This window comes from Nyctereutes procyonoides, unplaced genomic scaffold (assembly GCF_905146905.1).
Source record: "Nyctereutes procyonoides isolate TBG_1078 unplaced genomic scaffold, NYPRO_anot_genome, whole genome shotgun sequence".
In the NCBI taxonomy this organism is placed as follows: Eukaryota; Metazoa; Chordata; class Mammalia; order Carnivora; family Canidae; genus Nyctereutes; species Nyctereutes procyonoides.
Window position 1 is genome coordinate 13,682,561 of NW_026575025.1, and position 27,075 is coordinate 13,709,635.

Below are 27,075 nucleotides of genomic sequence, written 5' to 3' on the forward strand. Positions count from 1 at the left end.
TCAAAACACAAAAATCAATTGTATTTCTGTAGACCAGCAAGGAACAACTGGTAACCAAAATTAGAAAAACAATACCACTTACAATCGTTCCAAGAAAATAAATACTTAGCTATAAATCCAACAAAATTTGCCCAAGATCTGTATACTTAGACTACGAAATGCTGATGACAGAAGCCACAGATGTAAATAAATGGAGAGACAAGTCACATTTAGGGTTTAGAAGATTCAGTATCATATGTGATTCTCCTCAAACTTTATAGATTTAATGGAATTCCAATCAAAATCCCAACAACACTTGTGTATATATTAGCTCGTTCTAAATCTTATGGAGAGGCAAAATTGATAGAAAAGTTAAAATAATTTTGAAAAGGAAGAATAAAGTTAGAGGAATCACACTAATAGATTTTTAAGATGGATACAAGCTACAGTAACTTTGACGATGTGGTACTGGTAAAGGGAGAGACTCACAGATCAATGGAAGAGAATAGAAAGTCCAGACATTGACCCATACAAATATGGCTGATTGATTCCTGACAAAGATATAAAAAGAAATTCAGTGGAAAACAAAGTCTTTTCAACAAATGGTCCTGGAACAATTGGACATATAATCATATGCCCCCAAAACCAAATAAACCAAAAACATAAACCTCACACTTAAAAAAAAAAATTAACTCAAAGTAGATCATAAACCTAAATGTAATATTTGTAAAACTATAAAACATTTAGAATAGAAAAGCTTTGAGAACTAGGGCTAGACAGAGAATTCTTAGACATGACACTAAAAAGTACAGTGCATAAAAGAAAAAAAAATGATAAATTCTAGGTAAAGACACACTTGCCAATGGACTCAACACAAATTTCTAGTTCAAGAACACATGAAGTCCGTTTGAACTGTGCACCGTATGTGAATGAACCGTCAAATGCTTGGTTTTAATGGATGGATTCCTCTACACTTATCTATTGTGTGTGTTCACTACTTCATTTTGAAGCACTCTTGGACTTTAGCCTTTATTTTGTCCTAAAGCAGGGGTCAGCAAACTTTCTGTAAAGGGTCACAGTATTTTCAACTTTGTGGGCCAAAAAACCTCTGTTGCAACTACTTAACTCTGCCTTCAGCAGCCGGAGGCAACAGACACCTGTTTCTGTTGGGTAGGTTCCAATAAAACTTTACAAAAACTGAATGAGGTTTGATTTGGCCCATAAGGCCATATAGTTCACCAACCCCTATTCTAGGGACTAGAGGAGATGGTAAGGAGCTGGCCGTCGCATATTAGAACACAGAAGGCAGCTATGGGGCAGGACAAGGGCCAGCTTCCACGGACACTAAGCATTTAATGAGCAGCTGCATGGTTTTGCTGGAGAAACATCTCAACTGCTTGCAAGCACTGGCTCAAGGTAGTCTAATCAGGACTCCTGCTTTAGCAGCATGCGTACCTTGTGAAGCCTGTGGGGCCCAGGGACTGTGTCAAGAGCCCAGTCCTGGGGATCCCTGGGTGGCGCAGTGGTTTGGCGCCTGCCTTTGGCCCAGGGCGCGATCCTGGAGACCCGGGATCGAATCCCATGTCGGGCTCCCGGTGCATGGAGCCTGCTTCTCCCTCTGCCTGTGTCTCTGCCTCTCTCTCTCTTTCTCTCTGTGTGTGACTATCATATTTAAAAAAAAAAAAAGAGCCCAGTCCTCCTGACCTCAACCTCATGTCTTTCCCATTGAACAAGCCCCCCTTTACAGATAGCTCCCCAGAAAATCAGAAAGTCCCCAGAAAATCAAAAGCTTCACTTGCTGCACCATGCAAGTAACTGATTTGTCTCAGCATTGCCCGGGGACAGGATCAGAACCATCTACTGCATCAGCATCTTGACGTGAAACCCAGGTGACCTGGAAGCACACTCCAGGAAAAGGAATAGGGCCTCAGTGCCCCAGCCCATCAGTGGCCCAAGACACGCACACCTGCGGGGCCAGGGGCCAGGGCACTCTGCCAAGGCACCCCATCTCCAGAATACCCACAGCAGGCTTAAAGGAACAGACTTTATTAATCTAGCTCTTGAACACTAGAAGCTAAAATTCAGCTGCATTATAACAATCTATTTACAGAGTGCTGTCTGCAGGTCAGGTGGGGCTGGGATGGTTCTCCCCCAACCACCCACCAAATGCAGCCTCCAAACAGGTCTGGGCCACGTTCTACCTGCAGCACACGGAGAACATTTCTATACATGTGGCCAAAACCCCAGAGACAGAACACCAGGCAGGATGGCGCCAGACCAACAGAGGGGTGGGCAGACATGCATAGGGGCTGAGACTGACAAGAGGGCCAGGGGCCTCAGTACTTCTTGAGGCTGTAGGCCAGACTGCTGGGGAGCCTGGAACCCAGCAGGGGTGGTGAGTTCCAGACGGCAGAGCTGGTGCGCTTGTGGTAGCGGGGCTTGCTCTTCTTGAAGATGTCCTCCAAGTCCAGGGGGAGAATGGTTCCAAAGAGCTCAAGTAGGTTCGGGGGGTGGTAGTACTGGTGGATGATGGCCTGGCTTAGCTGAGTGCCTGTAGGGGCCACAGAGGGTCAGGTCACTGCCTGGGGGCTCCTCATGAGCCTCCCCATCCCCTGGCCCCTGTCACCCTCTCCGCCCCAGCAGGCCCCCAGTCCTGCCACATTGGCTTCTCTCACAGAGCCCCCTTCCCTGCAAATCCTCTTATGGCCTGTGCATCCTGCCATCCTCTGGCAGCTTAGCCTGAACACAGGTCCTCAGGCACTTACATGGGCCATGCCATGCCTGGGGCCCTCACTGCATGACCTCATTATCCCCACAAGGCAGCTCCTTTCTTCTCCCCATATTATAATGGTGAGACTTGCCCAAAGGTACACAGCTCGTGACTAGGGGAGCTGGGGCCTAGCTCCAGAACGTAAGCATACACTGCCATCCTCAGCTGCTGTGGTCAGCTGCTTCTCTCACCAGCCTGCAGGTCCCGTGGCACAGGGTGCTTGCTGAGGGGCCCCTGGGCCAAGGCTGTGGGTAACACACAGCCCTGCCAACAAGGCTTTAGGAGGCCCCATGGGGGTCAGGAGGTGGAACATGTGCCCAGCACTTACAAACACTAACTCACTTCATCCTAACTAACCCTTCTCAGCTGGTATCACTCCTATTTCACAGATGAGAAAACTGAGCCAGTTTAAGTAAGCTGGTGAAGGTCAACTACCATGAGGGGGCTCTTCCAACCATCCAGCTCCTCAGCCACACTGACTGCTGCCTGCGCCACCTCCCAGATGGCCTGATGCCAGAAGTTAAGGAGACTAAGTCAGATTCTGGCTAACATGGAGTTCAGATGAGGTACACCAAAGCAAGCTGTCTTCTGTAAAGAGTTGACCCTCTCTGAGGTTCTGAGCCCTGCTCTCTGGGAAGTGAGACTGCATCCTACCCTGACCCCCAGCTCAGCACACTCTATAAAGTGCCCATCGTTTGCATGGGGCCCACCCCTTTCCCAGTAGGCCTTGCACCCCGGTCGTGGTGGCGGTGGCCTGGTCACCCTCACTCACACTCCTGTTTAAACACTGGGGCCTGTAAACTCTGGGGTCAAATCCTCAAGTGCCTCCACCTCAGCCTTCCCCAGCTCCAGCTCTTGATGCCCTGCCTAAAACCTGCTACCACTCTTGGTGCTATTCCTACCCTAAGTTGCTTATTTGAGTCTCAGCTGGCCCATTGCGTGGGGCTCCAAAGAGGGGCACAGAGCCTGAGCTGGAACACCCAGCATCAGCAGCCAGTCATAATTTAACATGTTTGTTGAGAACAGAGGTCCCCAATACTGTAGATCTGGTCCTCAGATGAGCCCACTGGCCGTAGAGTACCCACCCTTCCCTGGGCACATCCCAAGGCCCAACACAGGCTTGTTGGGCCAACACTTCAAGCTGCCAGCTCACGGGTACAACAGCCTCCTGACGCCCACAGCTGCCGACCCACTACATCCAGGGTCCTCGATGTCAAAGTGAGGACCCAGGTCTCCTGGGGAATCCTGGGTACTGCTTACCTCTCGCCCAGGTGGGGATGGGCTTCCGGGGATGGGCCTCATCATCAGTGGAGTCATCGCTATTCAGATCCATCCCATAGTTATCTGGGTTGATCTTGGGGGGAGCTCTGTGGCCCTGGGGAGTCATCTGATATGAGGTACAAGCTGGAGACTGGAGAAGACAAACATGGCTGTCAACTCCCTGTCCCTGTATTCAGGCATCTCTCACCACTGAGGAGTGCTGGGGCTCTGGTCACCACCCCTCATTTCATGGGGAATAAAAAGGGGTTCAGAGGTTCACTTTTTAATTTAAAAAAAATTACCACATACATGACTATATCTTCCTTTTTCAAGTTTTAAGTATATTGCACACATTCTTCCTGGTCAGTGTGTCTCCTTTCTGACAGCCTTGGATGCTCCACTAGAAGACCCACGAATGGAAATTTTTTAACTGTTATAGATAAACATTCGGCACATTTCCAAATTTTTGTTATCAGGAACTATATGGCAATGAAAACCTTTCCACATACATTTTGCTGATAACAGCGTTAAGCTGGAAATTGCTTAAGTGTTAATCAACAAAGGCTTGTTAAAGAAATTTTGGTATAAGGAGTGGCTTGTACAAGGGTGGCTCACTGGGTTGAGCACCCCACCATTGGTTCTGGGTCAGGTCATGATCTCAGGGTCCTGAAACAGGGCCTTGCATTGGGTTCCATGCTCAGCACAGAATCTGCTTAAGATGCTCTCTCTCCTCTGCCCCTCCCACTGCTCACATGCTCCATAAATAAATAAAGTAAATAAATAAAGTAAATAAATAAATAAATAAATAAATAAATAAATAAATAAATAAATAAAATCAATCTTAGAAAAAGAAAATTCTAGCACAAGTAACTGGTATGCAGCCCTCAAATATGAGATCTGGAAGTACTGAAACACACAGATGACTACAACATACTAAATGGAAGGAGAAAATATCAAGCTGCCAAATGGTGTATGTTATAGACTAAATGTTGTTTGTGCCCCTGCGCCCCCCAAATTCTTCTGTGAAATCTTAACCCCTGATATGATGGTACTGGGAAGTGGGGCCTTTGGAGGTGATGAGGTCATGAGAGTGGAAGCCTCATGAGTGAGATTAGTGCCCCAAGCACAGAGGCCCCAGAGAGCCCCCTCTCCCTTTCTGCCACATGAGGATACAGGGAGAAGATGACCATCTGTGAGCCAGGAAGAAGAACCTCAGCAGACACTGAATGGGCTGGTGCCCTGACCCGGGACTTCCAGCCTCCAGAACTGTTGTTTAAGCCACCCAGAGTGGCAGTTTGTGACAGCAGCCTGAGCCAACCGACACAGTATGTATAGACAGTGCCCATTTAAGACTCTGTGTGTGTGACACTGGTCTCACATACAAGTGTGTATGTATATGAGTCTGAGTGTATGAGTGTGACAGTGTGTGTGAACACGTGAGAGTGTATGAGTGTGTGAGAGTGTGACCATATGAGTATGTGAGTGTGGGTGTGAGAGTGTGAGAGTGTATGTGCACAGAGGTTTATATGTGCAAATTATAGAAAGATATATACCAGACTTAGAGTTTTCCTCTAAGAGAAACCTAGCTGCTGCTTTTTTTTCTTTACAACAAATTCTACTTCCAGAGTAAGAAAACATACATACCAAAAATAGTAAAAACAATTGGGCCACTTGTGTCCTTCCTCTCTCTTACACTCCTAATACACAGTCTGTGCCTCCAGCTACTGGGAGGTGAAGAACCAGAGCCGGGGGGCCCTCTCCTCTGGGTGCCTGGCCTCACCTGCACATCCATAGTCACATTCAGGCCTTTGCCGGTCACCGCCACCTCCTTGGCTTTCCTCTGCTGCTCCTCAGCCAGCCGCTCCTCCCGCAGCCTCTCCTGCTCCTCCTGGGGCCCAGAGGACACCGGGTGTTAGAGTCCCTGCCTGTGAGCACACCCCCCTGGCTGTGCCCCACTCCCTGCCCCATGTCAACCCCATGGGCAGGACAGGCAGGGCAGGCGAGGCAGCTCCTAACCCAGGAGCTCTCAAGGTGGCCCAGAGCTCGGCACAGACCCATGGGAGTCCTAGGCCTGCTTCCCCTTTACCTTTTTCTTCTTCTCCTCCAGTTCCCTCTGCAGCCGCTCCTTCTGTAACTGCAGGGCCTTCTCCCGCTCCCGCTCCTGCTGCTCCCTGGGGACCAAGCAAGAGCTGGTCAGGACAGGAAGCAGAGTCCTGGGCTCCCCTCCCGCCCCCAGCAAAAGAGCCTGTCCTTTTGCAGACCCCCAAGTAAAGAGGGGAGCTGCCTCCTGCTGCTGGTTGCACGTCTCTCTTCCACACCCTCACAGGAGAGCAGGTGGCATGACGGCATGATGCCACCTTGGGCGGCTAGGGAGCAGGCCCCTCACCTCTCGGCCTGGAGCCGCTCCTGCTCCTTCCTGCGCTCCTGTTCCCGCTGCTCCGCCAGCTGTCGCTCCTGCTCCCGCTGCTCCGCCAGCCTCTTGGCCTCGGCCACCTTGCGCAGCCGCTCCTGCTCCTCCTCCTTCTTCTTCTGCAACAGCTCCTGGTGCCTGCGCTCCTCCTCGTCCTGTGATTGGACCACAAGGTGAGGGCCCTGGTGCCAGCCCAGGGGCCAGAGAAGTGAGAGAGAGGTCAGGGGGAGCAGCCAGGGGAGCCTGGCCAGAGAGCCTGCTCCCTCCCAACAGGGACACCCTGAGCAAAGTTCCTCAAGAATTGCCATTCTGAAAACCGCTTTTCGTGCAGCAACAGAGTCATTAGTTAAGGGTGGAGACTGGAGCCAGACTCACGAGCTGTGTGACCCCAAGCAAGTGGCTTGAGCTCTCTGGCCTCGGTTTCCTCACTGATCAAACAGGAACAACAGTAATACCTACCACCTCATCAAGTTGCTGAGTTCATACACCAAACATACTTAGGGCAGTGTCTGGCACATAGCAAATACTAAATAACTTTTAGTTATTACTATTATAACCCCCTAGTGACAGTTTTGTGTTCCCTATTGTCCCAGGACTGACAATTCCCCCAGGGAAGTAAACCCCTACTCTTTAAGGCAAAATGTGCAATCCTCACACCAATCCTCTCAAGCAGACACCACTGTAACCTCTAGGAATTGAAGCCCAGCAAGGTCAAGTAACTTGCCCAGGGTCACACAGCTACTAAGTGGCATAGCTGAGACTGAACGCCTGGCTCCGGAGTCCATATATATTTAACCTTCGAACTGTCATCTCTATGGAAAACGGGATGCAAGTCACTGTCACCATCTGCCAGATATGTGTTGAGCCTCCTCCAGGCTTAAAGCAACAAGAGCCACCAAGACCAACCCCACAAGGGGGTGTGCTCGGTGGTGCTCAGGGGTTGAGGCACCTCCCTGCCTTCCGCACTAAGCCCCTCTGCCCACCTATCCTTGTACCTGTTGGAGCCGCCTGAGCCGCCGCACCTCCTCCTCCTGCTTGCGGCGTGCCTCCACCTCCTCCATCTTCTTGGCTGCGGCCTTTTTCTTGGCTTTCTCCTCAGCCAGCCGCTCTTCCTTGGCCTGTAGAGCCCATCCATATGTGCCCATTAGAGCATACTCCTCCTCACTCAGCCCTGCAGCATGGGCCCAGAACTCTGCACCTAGTGCCTCTGCAACCCCAGTTGTTCCCCATTGCCCAGGGGAGGGTGGCACCCGGAAGCCACAGACCACCAAGTCTGATGTGCTTGGGGCCAGCCAGGGTACAGCCCACCCCGGAGTGTGGCTGCCCACCAGCCCAAGGCTCGTACCTTCTCGGTCTTCTCGTCAATCTGAGCAAACTTCTGCTCAATCTGCTTCTTCTTCTCCTCCTTCATCTGCTCCACCCGCTCCCGGGCCAGCAGCACCTTACGAAGACGCTCTTCACGCTTCCTGCGGGCACAGGGCAGTCACAGGGAGCCCACGGAGGCTGGGGTAGGCCGGGGTAGGCCAGAGCCAGGCCACTTACAGCTTCACTTCCTCCAGCCGCCGCCGCTTATCCTCCTCCACTTTCTGCCGACGGAGCAGCTCAGCCTCCTCCTTCCGCCGCAGGTTCTCCAGGCGCTGCCTCTCCTTCTCCTGGGGCAGGGTGGGGCGGAGTAGGAGGGGTGAACAAGGCCCTGATGTGGGGACAACCCCCTACCACTTCCCCGCAGCCCCCCAGGTCCCCGCCAGATGGCTTGAGGGGCAGAGGCACCCCCAAACACACCTCCCTCCCCAACCAGATTGAGGCCTGGGCTTCAGTCCTTCTGAAGGCACCGGCAGGCCTCCCAAGTGCCCTTGACTGCACCCTGCTAAGTCGCAGCAGTGCAAAAATCAGGCTCAAAACTGGATTGATTGTAACTATGTTTAAAGTGCACTTGTCTTCGAAGAGAAAGGATGAGACGGGGAAGGGACAGAGGAATATAAAAGTTACAGTTCACATTCTATCTGGGGTGGGGGGTGGTGGGTATGTGTTTGTCGTTATTACTATGCTTTGTCACTTTTACACTATGTGTACACACACAAATACTCTTTTATGTTTCTCAATATTTGAAAAAAATAAAATATGGCCAAATGTTAACATAGATTACTATGGCTAGTGAGATATATTAAAGATGGCATATTTTCCAAACTCCCTGTGATACACGTACGTAATGATTTTAGCCACAACTTTTTTAAAGTACTAGCTGGGTGGTTAGCAATTCAATGCTGGGACCTTCCTCCCCTGTGTGCCCAGAAAGCCCCAGGGGCACAGTAGTGGGCAACCAGAGGGCACAGGTGGGGGCTTCAAGCCCTCCCTGGCCAAGGACAAGACTGATACTCCCCACCCCGATGGTTGGGATGTGAGGGTGGGGGCTGGGACCTACCTAGACCAGGGCCCTCACCCCCACCTGGCTCCATCAGACTCTCACCTCTGGGCTTGGCCGCCCGTAGGCCCCCTCCTTGTATTAGTGACTCTCCATTTCTCCCTGGCCTCTGACCTAGACTGTAGATTTCCCACCTAGAAATCTGGCCCCAAGGTAAGAAAACACTAAAGATAGAGAGAAGGGCTCCTCTGGTTGTGGGTAGATACACTCCATGCTGCCTCTCCCACTGAATGTGGCCGAAAGACCCAACTGCATGGAGTATCTAGATGAGCAGACAGATGGGGAAGATCAGGCTTTGAAGCATCACTGAACCCACAGCAAGTTTACCATGATTTTTCCTCTAGTCTAAACTCAATGAGGTCTGAACCCCCAACGGGATCCAAGGATGCCGACAGACAGAATCTGGGAAAGGTCCTCTCATTCTAACTCAAGAACTGGAAAGGGGACATTGAATGCTCAGAGTATGCAGAGACCCCACTTTTGGTTTGTCCTTTTCTTCCTCCTCTCATGTCCCAGGCCATAAGCAACCCTGTGGCCTGGGGACAGCAGCAGTTACAAGATCCTGCAGAGTCAAAACTCTGAGGAAGGAGAAGCATCCCCTCCACACTATGGAGCTGTGATCCTGAAAGGTTGTGAAAATGCTGCTCCTCCTTTCTGTCTCCCCACCAGGTGACTCTGGATGAGGTCTTGGAAGCACACAGCACAACAGGGTAACTAAAGCCCCAGTTTCCTGGCTGGAGACAGAGGGGAAGAACCCCAGAGAAGTAAAATGTACCAGATGGATAGAAAAAAGGACACTAGGCTATTTGTGAACTCCAGGGCTCAACCATAAGCTGCAGAGGCATGAAGCTGACCATAACTATTCTATCAAAAACTTCTGAGAATTAAACTCACAGACCACCTGCCAGATCCCATCCTGACCACCGACCAACACACCCAGGACAGATCCAAAGAGCACTGCAGAGGCTTTGCAATCTGAACATTGGAACCATACCCCACAGAAGCCAGGGTGGCACTCATACCCTGAACCAACCAGGTGGGTCACCAGTAGAGCAAAATACCAACATTTTAAGATTTAAACAACATGCATAATATTCAACATATTCTAACATAATATTCAAAATAGCCAGGATATAATCCACAATTCCTCAGCATACTAAGAACCAGGAAAATCTCAGCTCCCATGTGAAGACCATCAGCAGCCACCAATGCTGAGATGAGAGATGTTAGACTTATCTGACAAAGACGTCTCAGCTGCTCTTATAAAAATGTCTTGACAGGAATCACTTTTTTTTTTTTAAGGTTTTATTTATTCATGAGACACACAAAGACAGGAGGCACAAACACAGGCAGAGGGAGAAGCAGGCTCCATGCAGGGAACCTGACCTGGGACTCGATCCCGGGTCTCCAGGATTACACCTTGGGCTGAAGGTGGTACTAAACTGCGGAGCCACCCAGACTGCCCAGGAAATCACATTCTTAAGTCGCAAAAGAGAAAATCTCAGCAAACAGAAGATCTCAAAAAAAGCAAATTGGAAATTTTAGAACTCAAAATACAGTCATGGGAGATGAAAAATTCAGTGTGTAGGTCCAAAAGCAGAATGGAAAAGACAGGCAAGTGTCAGTAAACATGAAAATAAGTCAGGAAAGTGTATCTGATCCAAACAAAGAGAAAGCTATTGAAGAGAAATAGATAGACCCCAAAGTACTGTGAGACATACGGGAAGGCCCGCCACAGGCATGGGTGTCATCACCACCTGCGACGGAGAGGAAAGAACACACAGAATTTCTCAGGAAGAGTAGCTGCAAACACTCCACGTCTGGAAAAGGTCTAATTATGCAGGTTCAAGGTCACCCACACAGGGTGACGAGCAGGAAGCTGACTCTTACCCCCTGCTCTCCACTGAGGAAAGCTCCTTGGAGGTGAAAGTCACAAGCCACCCAGAGCACCCACCACCCCGTCTCTCCCTTCCTGCCCTAAGTGCCAACCAGACTCCTGCTTCCCATAGGGCTCAGCAAAACCTGTTTTACTCCTGAAGGCTGAGTGTTAAAATTTCCCAGCAGAGGTCAGGGAGACTATCCTGGGCATTGTGAATTTTACGGAAGAAAGTAAGAGTTGTCTGTGTCAGAATCCACATGTACATCCTCTGCCCCGACCCTCCAAGGTAGGTGGGTGGTCTCTGCTCCCTAGACGTGAGAAAACCAAAAGCTTGCTGAGCCCCTTCTGCCTCCAGGGGCCACAGCTGAGCAGTCTCTCTGCCTTTTACTAAAAACTGTGTCACACCAAGCCCTGTGCTGGGTGCTTGGAACACAGGACTCTGGTTCATCCATATCTATGAAATGACTTCGATCTCATTCCGTAGCCAAAGGAAACTCAGCTAAAGGTTAGGAAACTAGTCCAAGGCCCCGAGGTCCCTGTGACCCACTTAGGACCCCGTCTCCTGAGAACTGTCCTACCACCTCCAGATGCCCTGTGAGGGACCTGGGCTCCCCAAAGCAGGAAAGGACAGCTCCTGGGACCTCTCGGTCATCCCCACAAGGCCTGCCAGGTTCCAATCAAGTCTGTGTGGGGCATGGAAGTTCTCTGTAGCAAGAGCAAGTCCAAGTCTAGTTCACTGCTGTGAGCTCAGGAGCCTGGCACACGTCACTGTGTAAGGCCACACAGCCCACTCGCCTGCATGCTGGAAGGCAAGCCATCACCTCGTTCAACCAAAGGGGACCAGGCTCCTTGCAGGAGAAGCAAGCTCGGAGGCCTACCTGTCCAGCTGCTGAGAAGCCCCTGGACCCACCAAGCCCAGGCCCTCAGCTAAGAGGCAGAAGCCGTCCTAGTAGAAGGCCCTCCGAAGCACCAGTGGGTACAAAGGGATGTGGCCTTGTAACCTAGGAGACTCCAGGAAGCCAAGACTACAGGCTGGGCAGATCCCAGCTCTCTGGGGCTCCTTCCTCAGGGCTGTGGCCTGGCTCAGCTCCGAGGTATCTGAGAAGAGAACAGCTTCTGTGGCCTTCTCTCCAGAGGCTGCTGTGGACAATTCCAGCACTCCCCCATAAGACCCAGCCTTCAGCCATGGTTTCCTGCATTGCTCTGCCCCTCGAGACAGGAGTTCAGGTCTGTGACCCAATAAATCTCAGCAGCTCTGAGGATGAGAGGCAACTTATCTGTTCTCTTCTCAGTGCCTGACCATGAGGGGCAGTCCGGTGCTGGGAGTGGGGAGGGAGGTGCTGTGGGGAAATTCAAGCTATGGCCCCAGTAATGAGCCTGCAGGTTGCACCCCCTCTGCCTCCTCTGGCTTCAAGGAGGCCCTGAGATCAACATTTGTCTTCCAGGGAGCAGAGACGAAGGCAGAGAGGACAGGCCCTGTGGAGGGAGGACACCAAGGGTCTCCAGGCAGTCACCCAATGTCTCAAGGCTCCCCTGCCCCCTTTGCTGCTCCCTCTTCACCTCCCGCTCCACCTCCTACTCCACCTCCCACTCTATCTCCCACTCCACCTCCCCTACCTCCCACTCCACCTCCTGTGTTAGTGCTGCTACAGACTGATGGGTTTAGGGGGAGCTAGGTTACCAGGACAGGAAAAAGCTTTACTTACAACAAAGCTGCACTGTGGGCAAGGAGAGACAAGAAAAAGCCAGGAGTTAATGCCAGGCTGGGGGACTCCTTGAAAGCAGGCCACCTTCTTGGCTATGCCAGCATCACTTGGGGCCTGCACCTTCTCATCACTTGGGGCCTGCACCCTCTCATCAGCAGCAGCCCCACCCTCTGGCTTCCCCCTGTCTCACCAGTACCCATCCCCAGTGTATGTCCCTCACCTTAACAACTCAAGACACCAGAGAGGTGTAGGAAATATGGGGACAGATGGTCATGGTGGTCATGGCAATGACCAGCTATGCCATTTCTACTACTTCCCAGCTCGGGGCCAAAACCAGGGAGTCACACAGCCGGCTAAGTCTCTGAGCTGTAGTGCAGAGCCCAGGAAGCCAGAACAGTGCTCAAATACTGAGGCAGCCCATGGCCGTAGAAGATGGAGCTAGCCCTTGACTGGTGCCAGGCCACAGCTGCCTTGGCCCAGATCCATGCTACTCCCAGCAACCGAGAAGACAGACTGGAGCCTTCAGCCATACTACCCCACTCTAGCAAAGCTTGGCCAGGGGTATGGGCTCCCTCACCTTAGGGTCCACACGCAGGGGAGTGTTGCGCTTGATGAAGGATTTCATGACACTGCCATGGGGGGCTGAGGTTGGGGTCATGAGCATCTGGTTCCTCTGCACAGTGTGCAGGAAGGTCCGGAGGGGCCGTACCACCTGGATAAGGTGAGGACCAGGGTAAGGATTCACGGTGGAGGAGGGGGAGGGGTGGATGTCAAGCAGGGAGGGCAGATGCCCACTCACTTTGCTGGCTGGACAGGGTGGGGAAGGCGTCTTGCTCCTGGGGGCTTGCAGCTCCTCATCCTCCAGCTGCTGCTCGTCGTCCAGCTCACTCACTGCCTGCTTGTAGCTGCGCTTCCTCCTGCCGTAGCACAATGAAAGCCACATCATAGGGCTGACCCTAGCACCTTCCCCAGAGCCCCAGCCATACACCATAAAAGGTCCCCTATGAACAAAACTGGGCCTGGCTCATGGAGCTCCAGACTAAAAAGCACTGCTGAGGTGGGTGGGGTCTCCCTGACCAGTCCTCTGCTGCCAAGAGGAAGGAAAGTGACCTGTCCTAGGTCACACAGCCAGGAAGATGAACAGCTCAGGGCCTAGGATCTGGTTACCCACTTCCACACCAGGTTTGTCTCACAGCAGGGAGCCAACTCCTTCATTAAACCAGAGTACTAGCCCCACCCCTGTAAGGAGGAAACAGGCCCCTGACCACATGCCCACCCTCCCCGAGTAAGGAGTCAAAGTTCATGCCGCTTTGGGACCCTCAGAATAGTGGCCTGCACACCACTGCCCAGATGCAAACCTGACACTCTGGGATGGCTCCTTGGGGCTATCTCCTTGGTCAGTCTTGGGTTCTGTGAAGAGAGCAATTTTGTGAGGCTGCAGGGACAGCTTGGAGGGGTCAGGGGAAGAAGCCTGCCCAGAAGAAGCCACGGCAGGGGAAAGACTCTCTTCCTGGCAGACCCCAGGGTGACCAGTGGCAGAAGTCATCAGCCTCAGCACCAACTGGCCTTGAGAAATGTGTGGACATCTGGAGCCCAGCCTGCTATGCCCAGCCCACAGACCCCTCACTCTCCATGCTGGGCCCCTGTGACAAGAATGGCAGGACAATCCTATTGAGGTGGACCCAATTGTGTCTCGTCTACCTCGAACAGTGAGATCTGGGGGGAGGGTTGTGAGGGGTGGGGAGAGGTAGCTTTCAGGAACAGAAGCCCATGGAAACTGCAAACTCTCACAGACCTTTGTCCTCTTCACACAGGGCACCCACAAAGGTGAGAAGTAGGCCAGCAACAGAGACACAACAAGGCCAGGTGTTCACACCCCAGCACAGAGTTCCTCCTGCTACCCCCGGGAGAGGCGCCCAAGTCTCTTATCCTGGCATATTCACAGTCAGTGCCTCAGCTGAGGCCCCCAACCCTTACCCAGCTTCATACACCGACCACCCATGGCCATTCCCATGGCACTCAGCAGCAGCTCCAGCCAAAAGGTGGGAAATGAAACCTGCAGACCCAAAGGAGATCTACACACGCTGGGGTCCCATTTACCTTTGGCCAATAGCCCAGAATATGGGCTTCTCTCTCCCCAGATAAAAAGTCAGGCCAAGGACACCAGCGCCACTTCGGCCCTGGTTTATGCACATGGCAGGTCAGAAAGACTCACCTTGTTGCCCTTCAGAGGGTGTTTCCTGGCCACCAGCCAAAGGCCTCGAGCCAGGTGTGCTAATGGCGATCTTGGTGGCACTACGGGGGCACAAGGTACTCCTGTCATCCTTGGAGACCTGGGGGAGGAACCAAGGCACTGGGGTCTCACCTGAGACTCACAGGCCCATGAGCCCTCTGCTCCTTGGCTTGCTTGCCTTACCTCTGGCTCAGCTGCCTCTACTGGCTCAGCCTCCTCGCTGGGCTTCTGCTCACGGCTGAAAGTAGAGCAAGAGGCATGTGGGACCCACCCACCTAGCCTGAGTCCTCACAGGATCCCCTCCCTACACCATCAGATGCCCTGGCCTGGGTCACAAACCCACAGTGCCAGGCAGGCCAGGACAGCAGCCAGAGTCGGGGGCTCCCTGGATGCCTGCCACCTAGGCAGGCAAGGGCAGTTGGCTTCTGGATTCAGTTGCACTCACCCCATCAGGGCCTGATTCAGGAGGTCAGCTCTTCTCTAGCTCCACCCCAAACCATTGTGCCCCGCTGAGCCGCCACCATCCCTTGTTTCTTGTGAGGCCTGCCCTCGATTCACCATAGGGCCAGCAAAGCCAGGAGGTCTGCCCAGTCACCCTATTTCCCCAGCCCAAAGCAGGGGCAGGAGGGCCCTAGTTTTAGTGATGGCAAGGTGGGGCCTCAAGGAAAAGCAGTGCTGGCCCAAAGCAGTGCTGGGGTGTAATCCTGGGGCAGGGAGCCCTCTCAGCCCCCACACCATCCCCAACTTCCCCCATCGCGATAGGAATGTAGCTCCTCACACCTGCACTACCTCATTCCCAGGCCTTTGCATTTGACAACTCATGGAGTCCACACCCCAGGGTAAAGGCCAGGGCTGACACCTGTATTATGTACTGCCGGGTTAGAATGGGGTGGGGCTGCAGCAGTAGGCAGTCCCCACAAGGAAGGAAGGCTTGGGCACAGGAAATGTTTGTACCCCCGAGGTTTCCCTGCAAAGGTATCCACGTGCCTTGCCCTAGAAAGGTTCCCAAGCCCTAGAACTGAACTCACCCAACTTTTTGGGGCACCTCAACATTCAAGAGCCTCTCCAGGTAACTGTGACCTGAGGGGAAAACAAATGAACAAACGATGCCTCAGAAAGAGCCACTCCAAAAGATCCAGAGAGCCAGGTGTTGGTCGGGGCTTGGCCACTCTTCATCTGCAGCCAGACCTCTCCACCTCAGAGACCTCCCTTCCTAGACTCAGGCCCTCTCCACCTTAGACACCACTCCCTTCACTGGGTGAGAGGCCCTGAGCACATTCTCTCTACTCCTAGCATCCTCAGTAGAGCTGTTGGCTTTATGTCTCCTACTACTCCCTAGCTGGCAAGCTTCCCATCTGAGGGCACCTCTTGACTCCTTCACCGGGCTAGAAAGATCTTGAGAAGAGGGACAATGTCTGACTCCAGGCCCCCAACATCCAGCATGGGGCCCAACACAAAGAAGCTTATTCATTCAACAATTATTCTTTGAGGGCCTAGTATGGATCAGGCCCAGAGCCAAGCCCCAGGGACCCAATGGTGAGCAAAACAGACAGAGCCACTATCTGGTCTACATAACCATCAAATAATGATGAAATGGTGAAAGACATATGCTATGTGTGAAGACAGAAAAGAGGTGAGGATTCTGAAAGACCGTAATGGGGACCTGAGCTGGTCTAGATGCTGAGATATGAAGGAAAAGACAGGCACAAACAAAGAGGTAGGGTTGGCAGGGAGCAGAAGGATGTCTAGGCCAGCGGCTCCCAAAGCATATTCTCTAACTCCTGGAAGTCAAGTGCCCGAGACCTTTTCGCGGGGGGATCTGTGAAGTCCTAGCAGTTTTCATCATAACACAAAAACATAAATTTGCTTTTTCACTGTGCTGGGATTTAGCCTGAAAGTGCAAAAGCAATGCTAGGTGAGACAGACCAAAGTGGAATCAATGATAGCTTCTGATTCCACACTGCAATGAGCCTCTAAGAAGCCACCACTTGTTGAATATGAACAAATTATCTGAAAAGACTTTTAAAGTACTCCTCTCTCTTCCAACTATGGATCTGCATGAGGCCAATTTTTCTTCATGTTTTAACCCAAACAACACTAGGCAACAGATGTGAGTATAGAATCCAGCTGCCTTCTTTTAACCCACACATTCAAAAGAGCTGCAGGATGTAGAAGAGTACCAGTCTCCTCATTACAGTTTTGTTGTGGAAAAGAGTTAATTATTTTATTCCTTAAAAAAAATCTAACATTGGGACGCCTGGGTGGCTCAGCGGTTGAGCATCTGCTTTCGGCTCAGGTCGTGATCCTGGAGTCCCAGGATGAAGTCCGTCAGGCTCCCTGCATGGAGCCTGCTTCTCCCCGTGCCTGTGTCTCTGCCTCTCTCTCTGTATGTCTCTCATGAATAAATAAATAAAATCTTAAAAAAAAAAAAAATACTGAGCTGGTACCATATCAAGCACTAAAATGGGGTCTCTACCCACATTCAAGGCAGGTGTTATCACCATTTAACAGATAAGAAAACCGAGGTCCGGGGATCCCTGGGTGGCTCAGTGGTTTAGTGCCTGCCTTCAGCCCAGGGCGTGATCCTGGAGACCCAGGATCGAGTCTCACATCAGCCTCCCTGCATGGAGCCTGCTTCTCCCTCTGCCTGCGTCTCTGCCTCTCTCTATATATGTACCTTTCATGAATAAATAAAATCTTTAAAAAGAAAAAAGAAAACCGAGGTCCTGGGAAGGGTGTGCCCAAGGTCACCGAGGCCCCGTGTGACTCCCGAGCTTAACTACCACCTTTTATAATCTCCCTCCTTTCCCTCTTCCCTCCCCCTCAAGGTGGATGAGCCATGGGCTTAGAGTGAGCAGACTGGTCTAGAGTCTCTACCCCACCTTCCCTCTGGAGCTCCAGGCTCACTTGCTCTACTAGACCCCTTCCAAGGATCAGACTTGGGCCTAAGGTAACCACCATGGCAAGTCAAATATCTCAGCCATTCTGAGTATCCAAAAACGGACGTCAAACACCTGGACTGCATGTCCTAAGGCTCCAGGCCCTGGAGCAAGCCTTACCTCTGATAGGGCAGAGACCTAGCAGGTGAGGTGCCCTTACCTCCTGACCTAAACTACACTCCAGGGCTCTCCACAAAGCCTCCTTAGCAACCAGCTCACCATCCCGGAAAGGCTAAAATGTGGGGCTCAAGCCCGTTTCCCAATTTTATAGATTCGGTGGCCACCGTAAGCTTCAGGTTCCTCCTCTGTAAAGTGAGGGATTCTAAAAGACTAAGAATGGGGCTGCAAGGGCCAAACAAGAACCTAGTGTTTCCTACATCTGGAAGTGCCAGACAGACAATGACCCCAATTTTAATTCACATTCACTTAAAACCTGGCCCTTCTGCTCCATCAGCCTTGCCTTCCTCTGGGTGGACCCTGGTGGCGGCCTCTTCCCCTGTCTCCCTGCCTCCTTTGCTCCCTTCCTTCTGGCCATTTTTCACACATACAGTGCCAGGGACCTTTCAACAACCAACAAGGGGCTCCATCCTCTGGGCCAGTGGGGTCAAGCCCAAGTCCCCTGTGTAGCACATGAGCCCAAGATAGCCTATCACTTGCCATATTATTCCTGGGGGTCTTTGTACAGGCTGTTTCCTCTGCCAGGGATCCCTTCCCCACATTTTTCCCCACCTGCCAACAGCATAGGCATCCTTCAAAACCCTCCCAGCTCAGACCCCACCTCCTCCATGCAGCCAGCCCTGACTCTTACAGCTGCCTACCCTCCTCTGTGGCTCAAAATATCTGCTCCCACGAGAACAGCCCCCTGAGCTGGGACCAGATGATGATAGAAATGGCTAATGTTAGGGGCACCTGGGTGGCTCAGCAGGTTAAGGTTAAGCATCTGGCTCTTGGTTTCGGCTCGGATCATGACCTCAAGATTGTCGGATCGAGCCCCACATCAGGCTCCACACTCAGTGCAGTCTGCTTAAGACTCCCTCTCCAGGGGATCCCTGAGTGGTTCAGCGGTTCAGCACCTGCCTTAGGCCCAGGACGTGATCCTGGAGTCCCGGAATCGAGTCCTGTGTCGGGCTCCCGGCATGGAGTCTGCTTCTCCCTCTGCCTGTGTCTCTGCCCCTCTCTCTCTATGTCTATCATGAAAAAATAACATCTTTAAAAAAAAAAAAAAAGATTCCCTCTCCCTCTGCTCTTCCCCCTGCTTGTGCTCTCTCTGCCTCTCTCAAATAAATAAATAAATCTTAAAAAAAAAAAAAAAGGCTAACATTAACAGCTGAGGCCCACAAAGAAACTTCTGTAACCAGCTCAAGGTTGCAGGACAGGTAAACGGCTGAGCTAGCACTAAACCCAGTTCTCTGTCTGGCCAGAATGAGCCTGCTATGATGAGAATCCACAGTATCTCCAGAGCAGCAGTTTGGCTAACAGGAGGCGGTCGACAAATGTGGTCAAACTAAGTGAGCCTCTACGGGAAGAAAGTGGCCTTGGGTAAAAGGCCTAAGTTTGAGCCTCAACATGGCCATTAACCACAGGAACACTGTGGCCAACCTCCCTAGACCTCAGTTTCCTCATTTGTAAAGTCAGAAGGTTGTATTAGATTTGCGCTGTCCCATATATATGGTAGCTATTAGTTTAAATCTAAATGAAGTAAAATGTAATAGAACTAAAAATTCAGTTCCTCAATCATACTAGCCACTTTCTAACCGCTCAACAGCCACATGTGGTGAGCACTGGCTATGTAGGGAACAGCACAGACATGGAACACTTTAGAAAGTTCTAGGGACAGCTCCCTGCCAGATAGTTCCCCAGAGCACCTCTGGCTGAGCCAGGCACCAAGGACCATCCACCGAGTACCCTTCTCCCGCTGAGCCCCACCCCCTCGACTCACAGATGATGCGGGCAGAGGCAGCTGGCTCTTCAGTGGCCTTCTTGCCAATCCTCCTGCTTGACCTGCGGACAGGTTTCTCCTGTTTGGCCACCAGGGAATACTCCTGGGCCAGGGAGACCTGGCAGCCAGGGGAGGACGGGGCAATCAGGCTGTGCCACACTGACTGCTGGTCCACATGGGTGCCCGTGGGTGTGGAGCAGTTATCCGGCAGGATGGAAGTCAGCACCCGCCCCGGCCACGGGGAGGCCAGAGAACCCGGCAAGTCCTGCGGGCCTGGGAAGGCCTGCACCATCCTGAGCTTGGAGGCAGACCGGCTTGTTCCAACCCCTTGACCCTTGGGATCCTGGGGTGTAGCCATCAGGGAGCTCACAGTGATGGTTTCTGGTCTCCCAGCCTCTGGCTTCTTGGGTGTTGAATCCTCCTCTGACAGCAAGATGCTGTGGGAGGCGGGAGTGGTGGCCGAAGGGGATGGAGCCAGAGGAGTCTGGACAGACTTGAGCTGGTCAAGGTGCTGCTCGGCACTCTTGCGCTCTGGGACGCCGATCTCTACCACGGGCACCAGCTGGCCCTGGGCCAGGCTGTTTTTAGGCTTCTTGGTCAGCGCAGGGGAAGACTCAGGGCTGGGCGAAGGGGTAGCTAACACCGCAGTGGCTGCTGCCGCCGCTGCAGCTGCAGCACGAGTCACCCGCCGCAGGACAGAGCCGTTCTCTCCCACCACCGTGGCCAGCTTCTCCACCTTGCCCTTGCTGCGGAGGTGCCGGGAGCTCAGCTGGCTGCTCCGGGACAGCCTGCGGGACAGCCTGAAGGAGGCAGCAGAGCAGAAACTAAGACAATTCAATGGGGCAAGGGACACCCTGAAAGTGGAGCAGGGGGCACCAATCTCCCCACAAGCCACTAGCTTACATGGGTTATGAACCAGAGGGCTTGGAGCTAGAAAACCAAAGCTCTAGTCCTGGCTCTGACAATCCCCAGACCCTTGTCTGTTCCTTTCTGAGCCTCAGCCTGACTGGGATAATTGGGATAATGCCAGACCTCACATAATGCCAGACTTCACAAAACTGCTGGGAAGATTATACAAATCTCCCACTGACTGAGGTCACACAGCACCACACATCTTGGTGGAGGCTCTACTCTTTTTGTCACTTAATCCACAAAATGGGCCTGAGAGGTAGGGACCATCCTCACCTTAGAGATGAGCTAACTGAAGCTCAAAGGTAGAAAATTAACCCAAGGACACTTAGCCTTGAAGGGCAGAGCTAGGGTGTGTGCTCTGGACCACATGACCCCAAGAGCCAGCCTCTTTCCCCCAGCACTCTGCAGCCAACAGTCATTTCCATGAGCATTATCAAGTGCAGCAACAGGAGGAACCCCTAATCCACACCTCTGGCTGCTTTCACTCAAGCAGAAGGTTGGATTCTCTTTCTTCTCCCACCTCTGGAAATTCTTCCCACCCCCCAAGGCCCAGAACATAAACATACACTCTCTCTCTCTCACACACACACACACACACACACACACACACACACACACACCCTGGAGTCCTTGGTCTAAGGTCATGCTTTGTTTCCCTGGGACATCTGACCCCTCAGCATGGCCCACGTGGTATCCACCACTATTCCTGCCAGCCACTGCTCCCAGTTAACACCTGCAAATCAAAGTCTCCTGGCAGGCAGCAAGCCACCAGGCCCCACCTACCCAGCTGACCCTCCTTCCCACCTTTTCCGGATGGGGTTTCTGTTTTCATCCTGAACATAAGAAATCCGCCTCTTCTTCTGTCGGTTTTTCTGAGAAGGTGTTTTGGGCATCAGCTCAGGCTCCTTGCTGAATTCTCTGTTTGGTATAAGGATAATGATAGTTGAAGCTGCCCCAGAACCCAACCCAGACTGGCCCCACCCATTTCCTGGCAGTGACAAGTCAAGCTGGGATGACCAGCACCAACTTCTTATAGGCCATGTGCAAGTCCCCTGCCAGGTATCTGGGGCTTCCTCCTGGAGACACATGGGGTACAAGGCTACCAGGCAACTCTCTGCAGCCCCATCCTCTGAGGGCCAACCCAGCACCTCCTCCTCCTCTTCCATTCTATTAGGGTAGCCCCCCGCACCCTGGGCACTCTGGAGGGACCCTTGGCAGCCTGTCACATGGGTCAAGTGAGGATGTAGGCTCCTGTGCCCCCAAGGTACCTCCCACCAACACACCCCTGCCTTTACCTGGTGAACATGCGCTCGGCTTCCTCCTCAATCTCTTCGAGCCACACTAAGTCCTTATTATCCACATTGCAGATAAACTCCATGAGCTTCTGGTCACACAGCTCCAGCAGGTGAATGGGCCCTGGGGCTGTCGACCCCATGGTGGCTCTATCTCGTGAAAGCAGATAAGAGGTGCAAGGGCTCAGGGCTGGGGCTGGAACCCCATCTTCAAGGGGAAGAGCCTGGCAGGGCGCAGGACCCATCCCAAATCTCAACCACCTAGTACCTGGATTGGAGCCCCTTCCTGCTTACAGCCACTCCCGGAGGTGTAGAATTCCAAATGCCAATCCACAAGCCTCATTTTTGCAAAAAGAAGGGCCCACCCTTCTTGCTCTTCAAATGCTTCCTAAACCGATCCACCCACCCACAGCACACTGTCCCTTTAAGTCCACCCTTCCCAGCCAATTCTAGTAGCAACAGTCCTTACAAATGGCCTTTGGGGGGGCGGGGGGCTTAAAATGACAAGACACAGCCAACCGCTTTCCTGGGTCAGGGAGAAACCGCAGCCAGTGGACCCTTCTCTACCTGCCCAAACATAGGCCTGTAGGTTCTCCTCTTACTACCTGTGGGTGAGCAAGGGCTAGACACCCTGGCTACACATGAGTTGACCCCTGGCATCAGGCCAAAGAACATCATGTTCAACTGTTTCTTCAAGAGGCCAGTGAACAGAGGGTTCTGCATTCCAAAGGAGTTGGTAAGAAGGCAGGGATTCAGAGACATGCTCCTCTTCAAAGAGCCCTCCACCACCCTCTCCCTTAAACTGAAATGCCCTAGAAATGGATGAGAGAGCATGAGGGCAGTAGATAAGCAGTGTCTTTTATTTTTAAGAAAATACAAAACCAGTGTTCTCTTAATTTCTAAAAAATCCAGCAATTCAGGTATCCTCCTTAAGGCTCAGTTATAAGATCCTGATCAAAGCCCCAGGCCGGGGGGGGGGGGGGGGGGGGGGTGTTCATTACAGTCACAGCAGGGGCTCAGTAAATATCCCTACAGGGCTATGAATGAGTGATGGACATCAGCCATCATAAGACTACATGCCTCATGCCTCAGCAGTGACCCACCACCCTGATCTATACCCCCACCTAAGATGGAAGCTCCTGGTTGGCGTGCCTGGGGGGCACAGTCAGTTAAGTGGCCAACTCTTGGTTTCAGCTGGGGTCGTTATCTCAGGGTCATGGGATCAAACCCTGTGTCTGGCTCCACGCTCAACTGGGAGTCTGCTTGAGTTTCTCTCTCCCTCTCCCTCTGCCCTTCCACCCTGTCCCTGTACTCTTGCTCTCTCTATTCTCTCTAAAATAAATAAATAAATAAATCTTAAAAAAAAAAAAAAAAGGAAACTTCTGGATGGAGGGTCTCAGTCACTGATCCCTCGACAACTTAGAGAGCTTAACACCAGGTCCTGTTGCAGCTTCACAAGACTTCCTGAAGCCTGATTTGCAGGGTACACTAGCCTTTGTTCCTCAAGCAAGATCTCCCTCTATCTGGAAACTTCTATCTCCTGTTTGTACCTGGATCTCAGCAACTCAGGGAGGACCTGACCACAACCATGATCCCATCCAACAATTTCAATTCTCTATATGGCACTTGGGTAACTGTATATCTGATTACTTACTACCTGTCTCTGCCCACTAAACATTTGCTCCCTGAGGGCAAGCCCTTGTCTGTCTTGTAGATGAAAGCCTGGAACCTGGCACAGTGCCTGGCATAAAAGGAATACTTGTTGAATACATTAATTCACCTGTCCACCATACACCTAGAAATAAACATCCTACAGGTACTTCTCCCCCAGGCACATACACACAGGGACACCATTCTACACAGGTTAGGGCATGCCATACACAGGTTAGGCCCCTGCTCCTAGATGCCAGAGGTGGCACTCATCAGGGCAGGGCCAGTCGGGCAGGATGGCAGAAGCTTTGTGTAGAGATAGCTCTGAAGCCAGCAACTCTTGAGCCCCCAGGACTCTCTGTCCCCAAACTCGGCCCTGGCAAAATGTTGAGACCCCAGTTCCAGGCCAAGAAAGAGAAAACTGTTTAAGGAAGCCAAAACCAAAACAAAGGTTTATGAAGAGCTACATACAGCAAGCAACACCTTTCTATCTTTTTTACCTTTTTAGTATTTGTTCAAAATAGCAAAGTTGTTGAGAGCTTCTTTCACAAAGTGCAAAAAAGTGTTTGTTTAGGCTTCTTCCATGGAAAAGTTCTTTTGTTTTTGTTTTTTAAAGACCTCAGCTTGGCTATTTAAAAAGGGTCACTGGAAGTCAGGTCAGAGGTGACCCTGAGAAAGAAAGGATCAGTGTACCAAGGAGGATCCTGGAAAGAACAGCAAAAAAATCTCTTCTGCCGGTGTAAGAACCTGTGCGCACAAACCCAGAGAATCCGACATCCCACAAGGGAGAAGGGACCTCACCTTCCTGTCCCAATACCTCCCTCACGCCACGCACTAGATCAGAGGCCCCACCCGCCTCCTTGGCGATGCCTGTTTTTTGAGGTGCAGGAAGTGGGGCACTTAACTCTCCAACACACCCCAGTGGAGGACAGTCGCGATCATAAATAACTGCTCCCATTTACAGAGTCCGGCCTCGATGCTCAGGCGGAGCATCCTCCCATTTAATTATCACCACACGACCTCACGGATACCCGTGTGCAAGTGAGAAAACGGAGGCCAAGAGAAGTCCAAGTCACCCAGTCGGTCAGGAGCGCGGCCTGGATTTAAACAAGCTACACCGCCCGTTCGATTTAAGTCTCTGGAAGGCGGGAGCCAGGTTTTGCTCGGGGGGACCCCCAGCGAAGGCCACGGCGGCGGGATGAAACTGAGCCGCTGACAGCGGACGTCCTGGCGGAGGGACAAAGCGAGGGACGGCACTGGCCTCCGAAAACGGCCAATTTGAAATGCTGCTCAGCCGGCGGGGGACATGCGGAGCGAGGGGTAACTGTGCAGAAATGCCATCTGGCGTAACCCCGGGCTGGCACGCGCTTCCTGCGCGTCCGGGTCAACGAAGGGCCTCCCGGCACAAAACAGGGTGCCAGGCCCCGAGGGGGAGGGAGATTATTATTCTTTCGGAATCTGGTGACCCAGGGGGAGGGTAAAGGGTCATCTCAGGCCCCAGGACACGGCGGGCCACTTCGCAGCACACTTGGAGGAGGTGGCCCGTCCATTTCCAGGCCGCAGGGCCAGGCGGGGTAGGGGTGGGGGGGGTCACGCCCCCGGTCTGGGGTTGGCGGGAAGGTAGGGAATCGCCAGCCACCCACCCGCTAGCCCCGCGGGCCGCCCCGCGCACTCACTCGACTGCGCCGCGTCTCCTAAGTGCTGCTCCGACCCAAGTCCCGCGGCCTCCCTAGCAGAGCCCCCCGGCCGACCCAGATCCTTGGCTCCGGGGCTCCAGGGCTCACCGCGTCCGAGGAGCAACCCGGCGGGGCACCGCGGCGAAACCTCCGATTTTCAAAACTGAACACTCGCCCAATCCCCGGCAAGCTTGTCTGGACGCTGCGAGACTCTCGGCCAACCAGGTAAGAGAGGGCGCCGGCCCGGCCACCGATTGGCTACTGGGGCTGGCAGTCGGCGGGACTAAGAGGCGGGGAGAGGAAGGGCTGAAACTTTAACGCGCTCAGCTTCCGGGACGGGCGGCTGGCGGCCGACGGAAGTCGCGCTCGGCGGGGAATGCGCGCGCAGGGCCTCTCGCACGGGAACTGCAAGCCCCAGCATGCACTGCGAGGACCAGCATGCACTGCGAGGACCCGCGGAGCCCGGGGGCGCGTATGGCCGGGCGGTCTGCGGGCCAGTCTCTGGGGCCGGACTTCAGACCCGCGCTTATCGCTGGAGCCGCAGGCTTTGCATTCTCCTCCATACTGAGCGACATCCTTCTGCCCGCTGCCATTTTTGAGAATGCAAAAGAAAGTGCTCTGTAAGTCGCGGCGGACTTTGTTTCTGCGGAGTGTCATCTCTCTGTCCGTCATCTGTCATCTCTGTCATCTCTCGGGTGCCAGCAGCCTGCGTCCCGCCTCTCCTGGCCCCCGAGTACTGCTCTGGAACAGTGTTCTCAACCCCAGGCACTTCTGCCTCACGCCCGTTGGGCAATGTATGAAGATGCTGTCTTTTCTTGCAGAAGGTGTGGTGGTGCCACCTGGCTGGCATCTGCTGGGTGGAGGCTGGCCATGCCGCTAAATACCCTGCCCTGCCTAGGACAGGGCCCCCACCAGCTCCTCACGCACACACAAATATCCGTCCGAAATGGCAACATCGCCGCCCGCCGTGGAGAAACTAGTCAGTCGCTTTACCCTGTGAGTCAGGGCTGCCATTACCTGTAAAAGAGAGTTGAATCTAGAAGAGGTATGCATACACAAATGCTCATTGCAACATGAATGGTAACAGCCAAGCGGTGGGACCAGCCTAAATGTTTATCAATCGATGGTTGGATAAAGAAAATGTGGTAAGCCAAACAGTGGGATATCCGTCCGACCTTGAAGAAGAAAAATGCTGTCATCTGCTAAGACATGGGTGAACCTTAAGGACATTATGCCAAGTGAAATGAGCCAGTCGCAGAAAGACCAACACTCAGTGATTTTGCTTATGAGACGTATCTAAAGCAGTCAAACTCTTAGACACAGAACGTGGAGGGGTGGTTGCCAGGGGCTGAGGAGAGGAGGGAAAAAGGAAATTACACTCCATATAGTTTCCGTTTTGCAAGGTGAAAAAGTTGTAGGAATCTGTTGCACTATGTGCGGCGTATAGTTCACATACTGTAATGTGCATTTAAAAATGCTTAAGATGGGGCACCTGGATGGCTCAGACGGTCAAGCATCTATCTGCCTTCGGCTCAGGTCATGATCCCGGGATCCTAGGATTGAGCCCGTGTCAGGCTCCCTGCTCGGCGGAGCCTGCTTCTCCCTCTGCCTCTAACCCTCCCCTGGTCGTTTTCTCTTTCTCTTTCTCTAATAAAATCTTTTTTAAAAAATGGTTAGGATGGGAATCTCTGGGTGGCTCAGTGGTTTGGCACCTGCCTTTGGCCCAGGGCGTGATCCTGGAGTCCCGGGATCAAGTCCCACGTCGGGCTCCCTGCGTGGAGCCTGCTTCTCCCCCTGCCTGTGTCTCTGCCTCTCTCTGTGTGTCTTTCATGAATAAATAAATAAAATCTTTTTAAAAAAATGGTTAGGATGATAAATTTTATATTTTGGCCAAGACTGAAAGAAAAGTTAAACTAGATCTTCCTTCCACTTCCTATGTTTCTGTAGCACTGCTTTCCTCTGACCCTCCTCCTACCCAGTCTAGTTTCACTGCCTTCTTTCACGGGGG

General features: G+C 52.5%; 1 protein-coding gene across 4 annotated transcripts; it reads right to left on the minus strand.

Moving 5' to 3' along the window:
- On the minus strand, positions 1–25,238 carry INCENP (inner centromere protein). Of its 4 annotated transcripts, none has more exons than XM_055314885.1 (18): positions 25,068–25,238; positions 21,745–21,895; positions 21,254–21,367; positions 19,538–20,337; positions 15,688–15,739; positions 14,843–14,897; positions 14,642–14,759; positions 13,785–13,836; positions 13,226–13,343; positions 13,004–13,138; positions 7,962–8,071; positions 7,765–7,885; positions 7,415–7,537; positions 6,396–6,601; positions 6,096–6,180; positions 5,790–5,897; positions 4,010–4,160; positions 1–2,530 (listed from the first exon to the last, which is right to left on the minus strand). In XM_055314885.1, the coding sequence occupies exons 2-18, from the start codon at positions 21,882–21,884 to the stop codon at positions 2,316–2,318; spliced, it is 2,703 nt and encodes a 900-aa protein (XP_055170860.1). In that variant the 5' UTR covers positions 21,885–21,895; positions 25,068–25,238; the 3' UTR covers positions 1–2,315. The 4 variants fall into 4 exon arrangements, with proteins under 4 accessions (XP_055170860.1, XP_055170862.1, XP_055170859.1 ...); XM_055314887.1 differs by having other exon boundaries at positions 6,396–6,574; positions 21,745–21,891; positions 25,068–25,237; XM_055314884.1 differs by having other exon boundaries at positions 21,745–21,891; positions 25,068–25,237.
- Between the last annotated feature and the right edge of the window lie 1,837 nt (positions 25,239–27,075).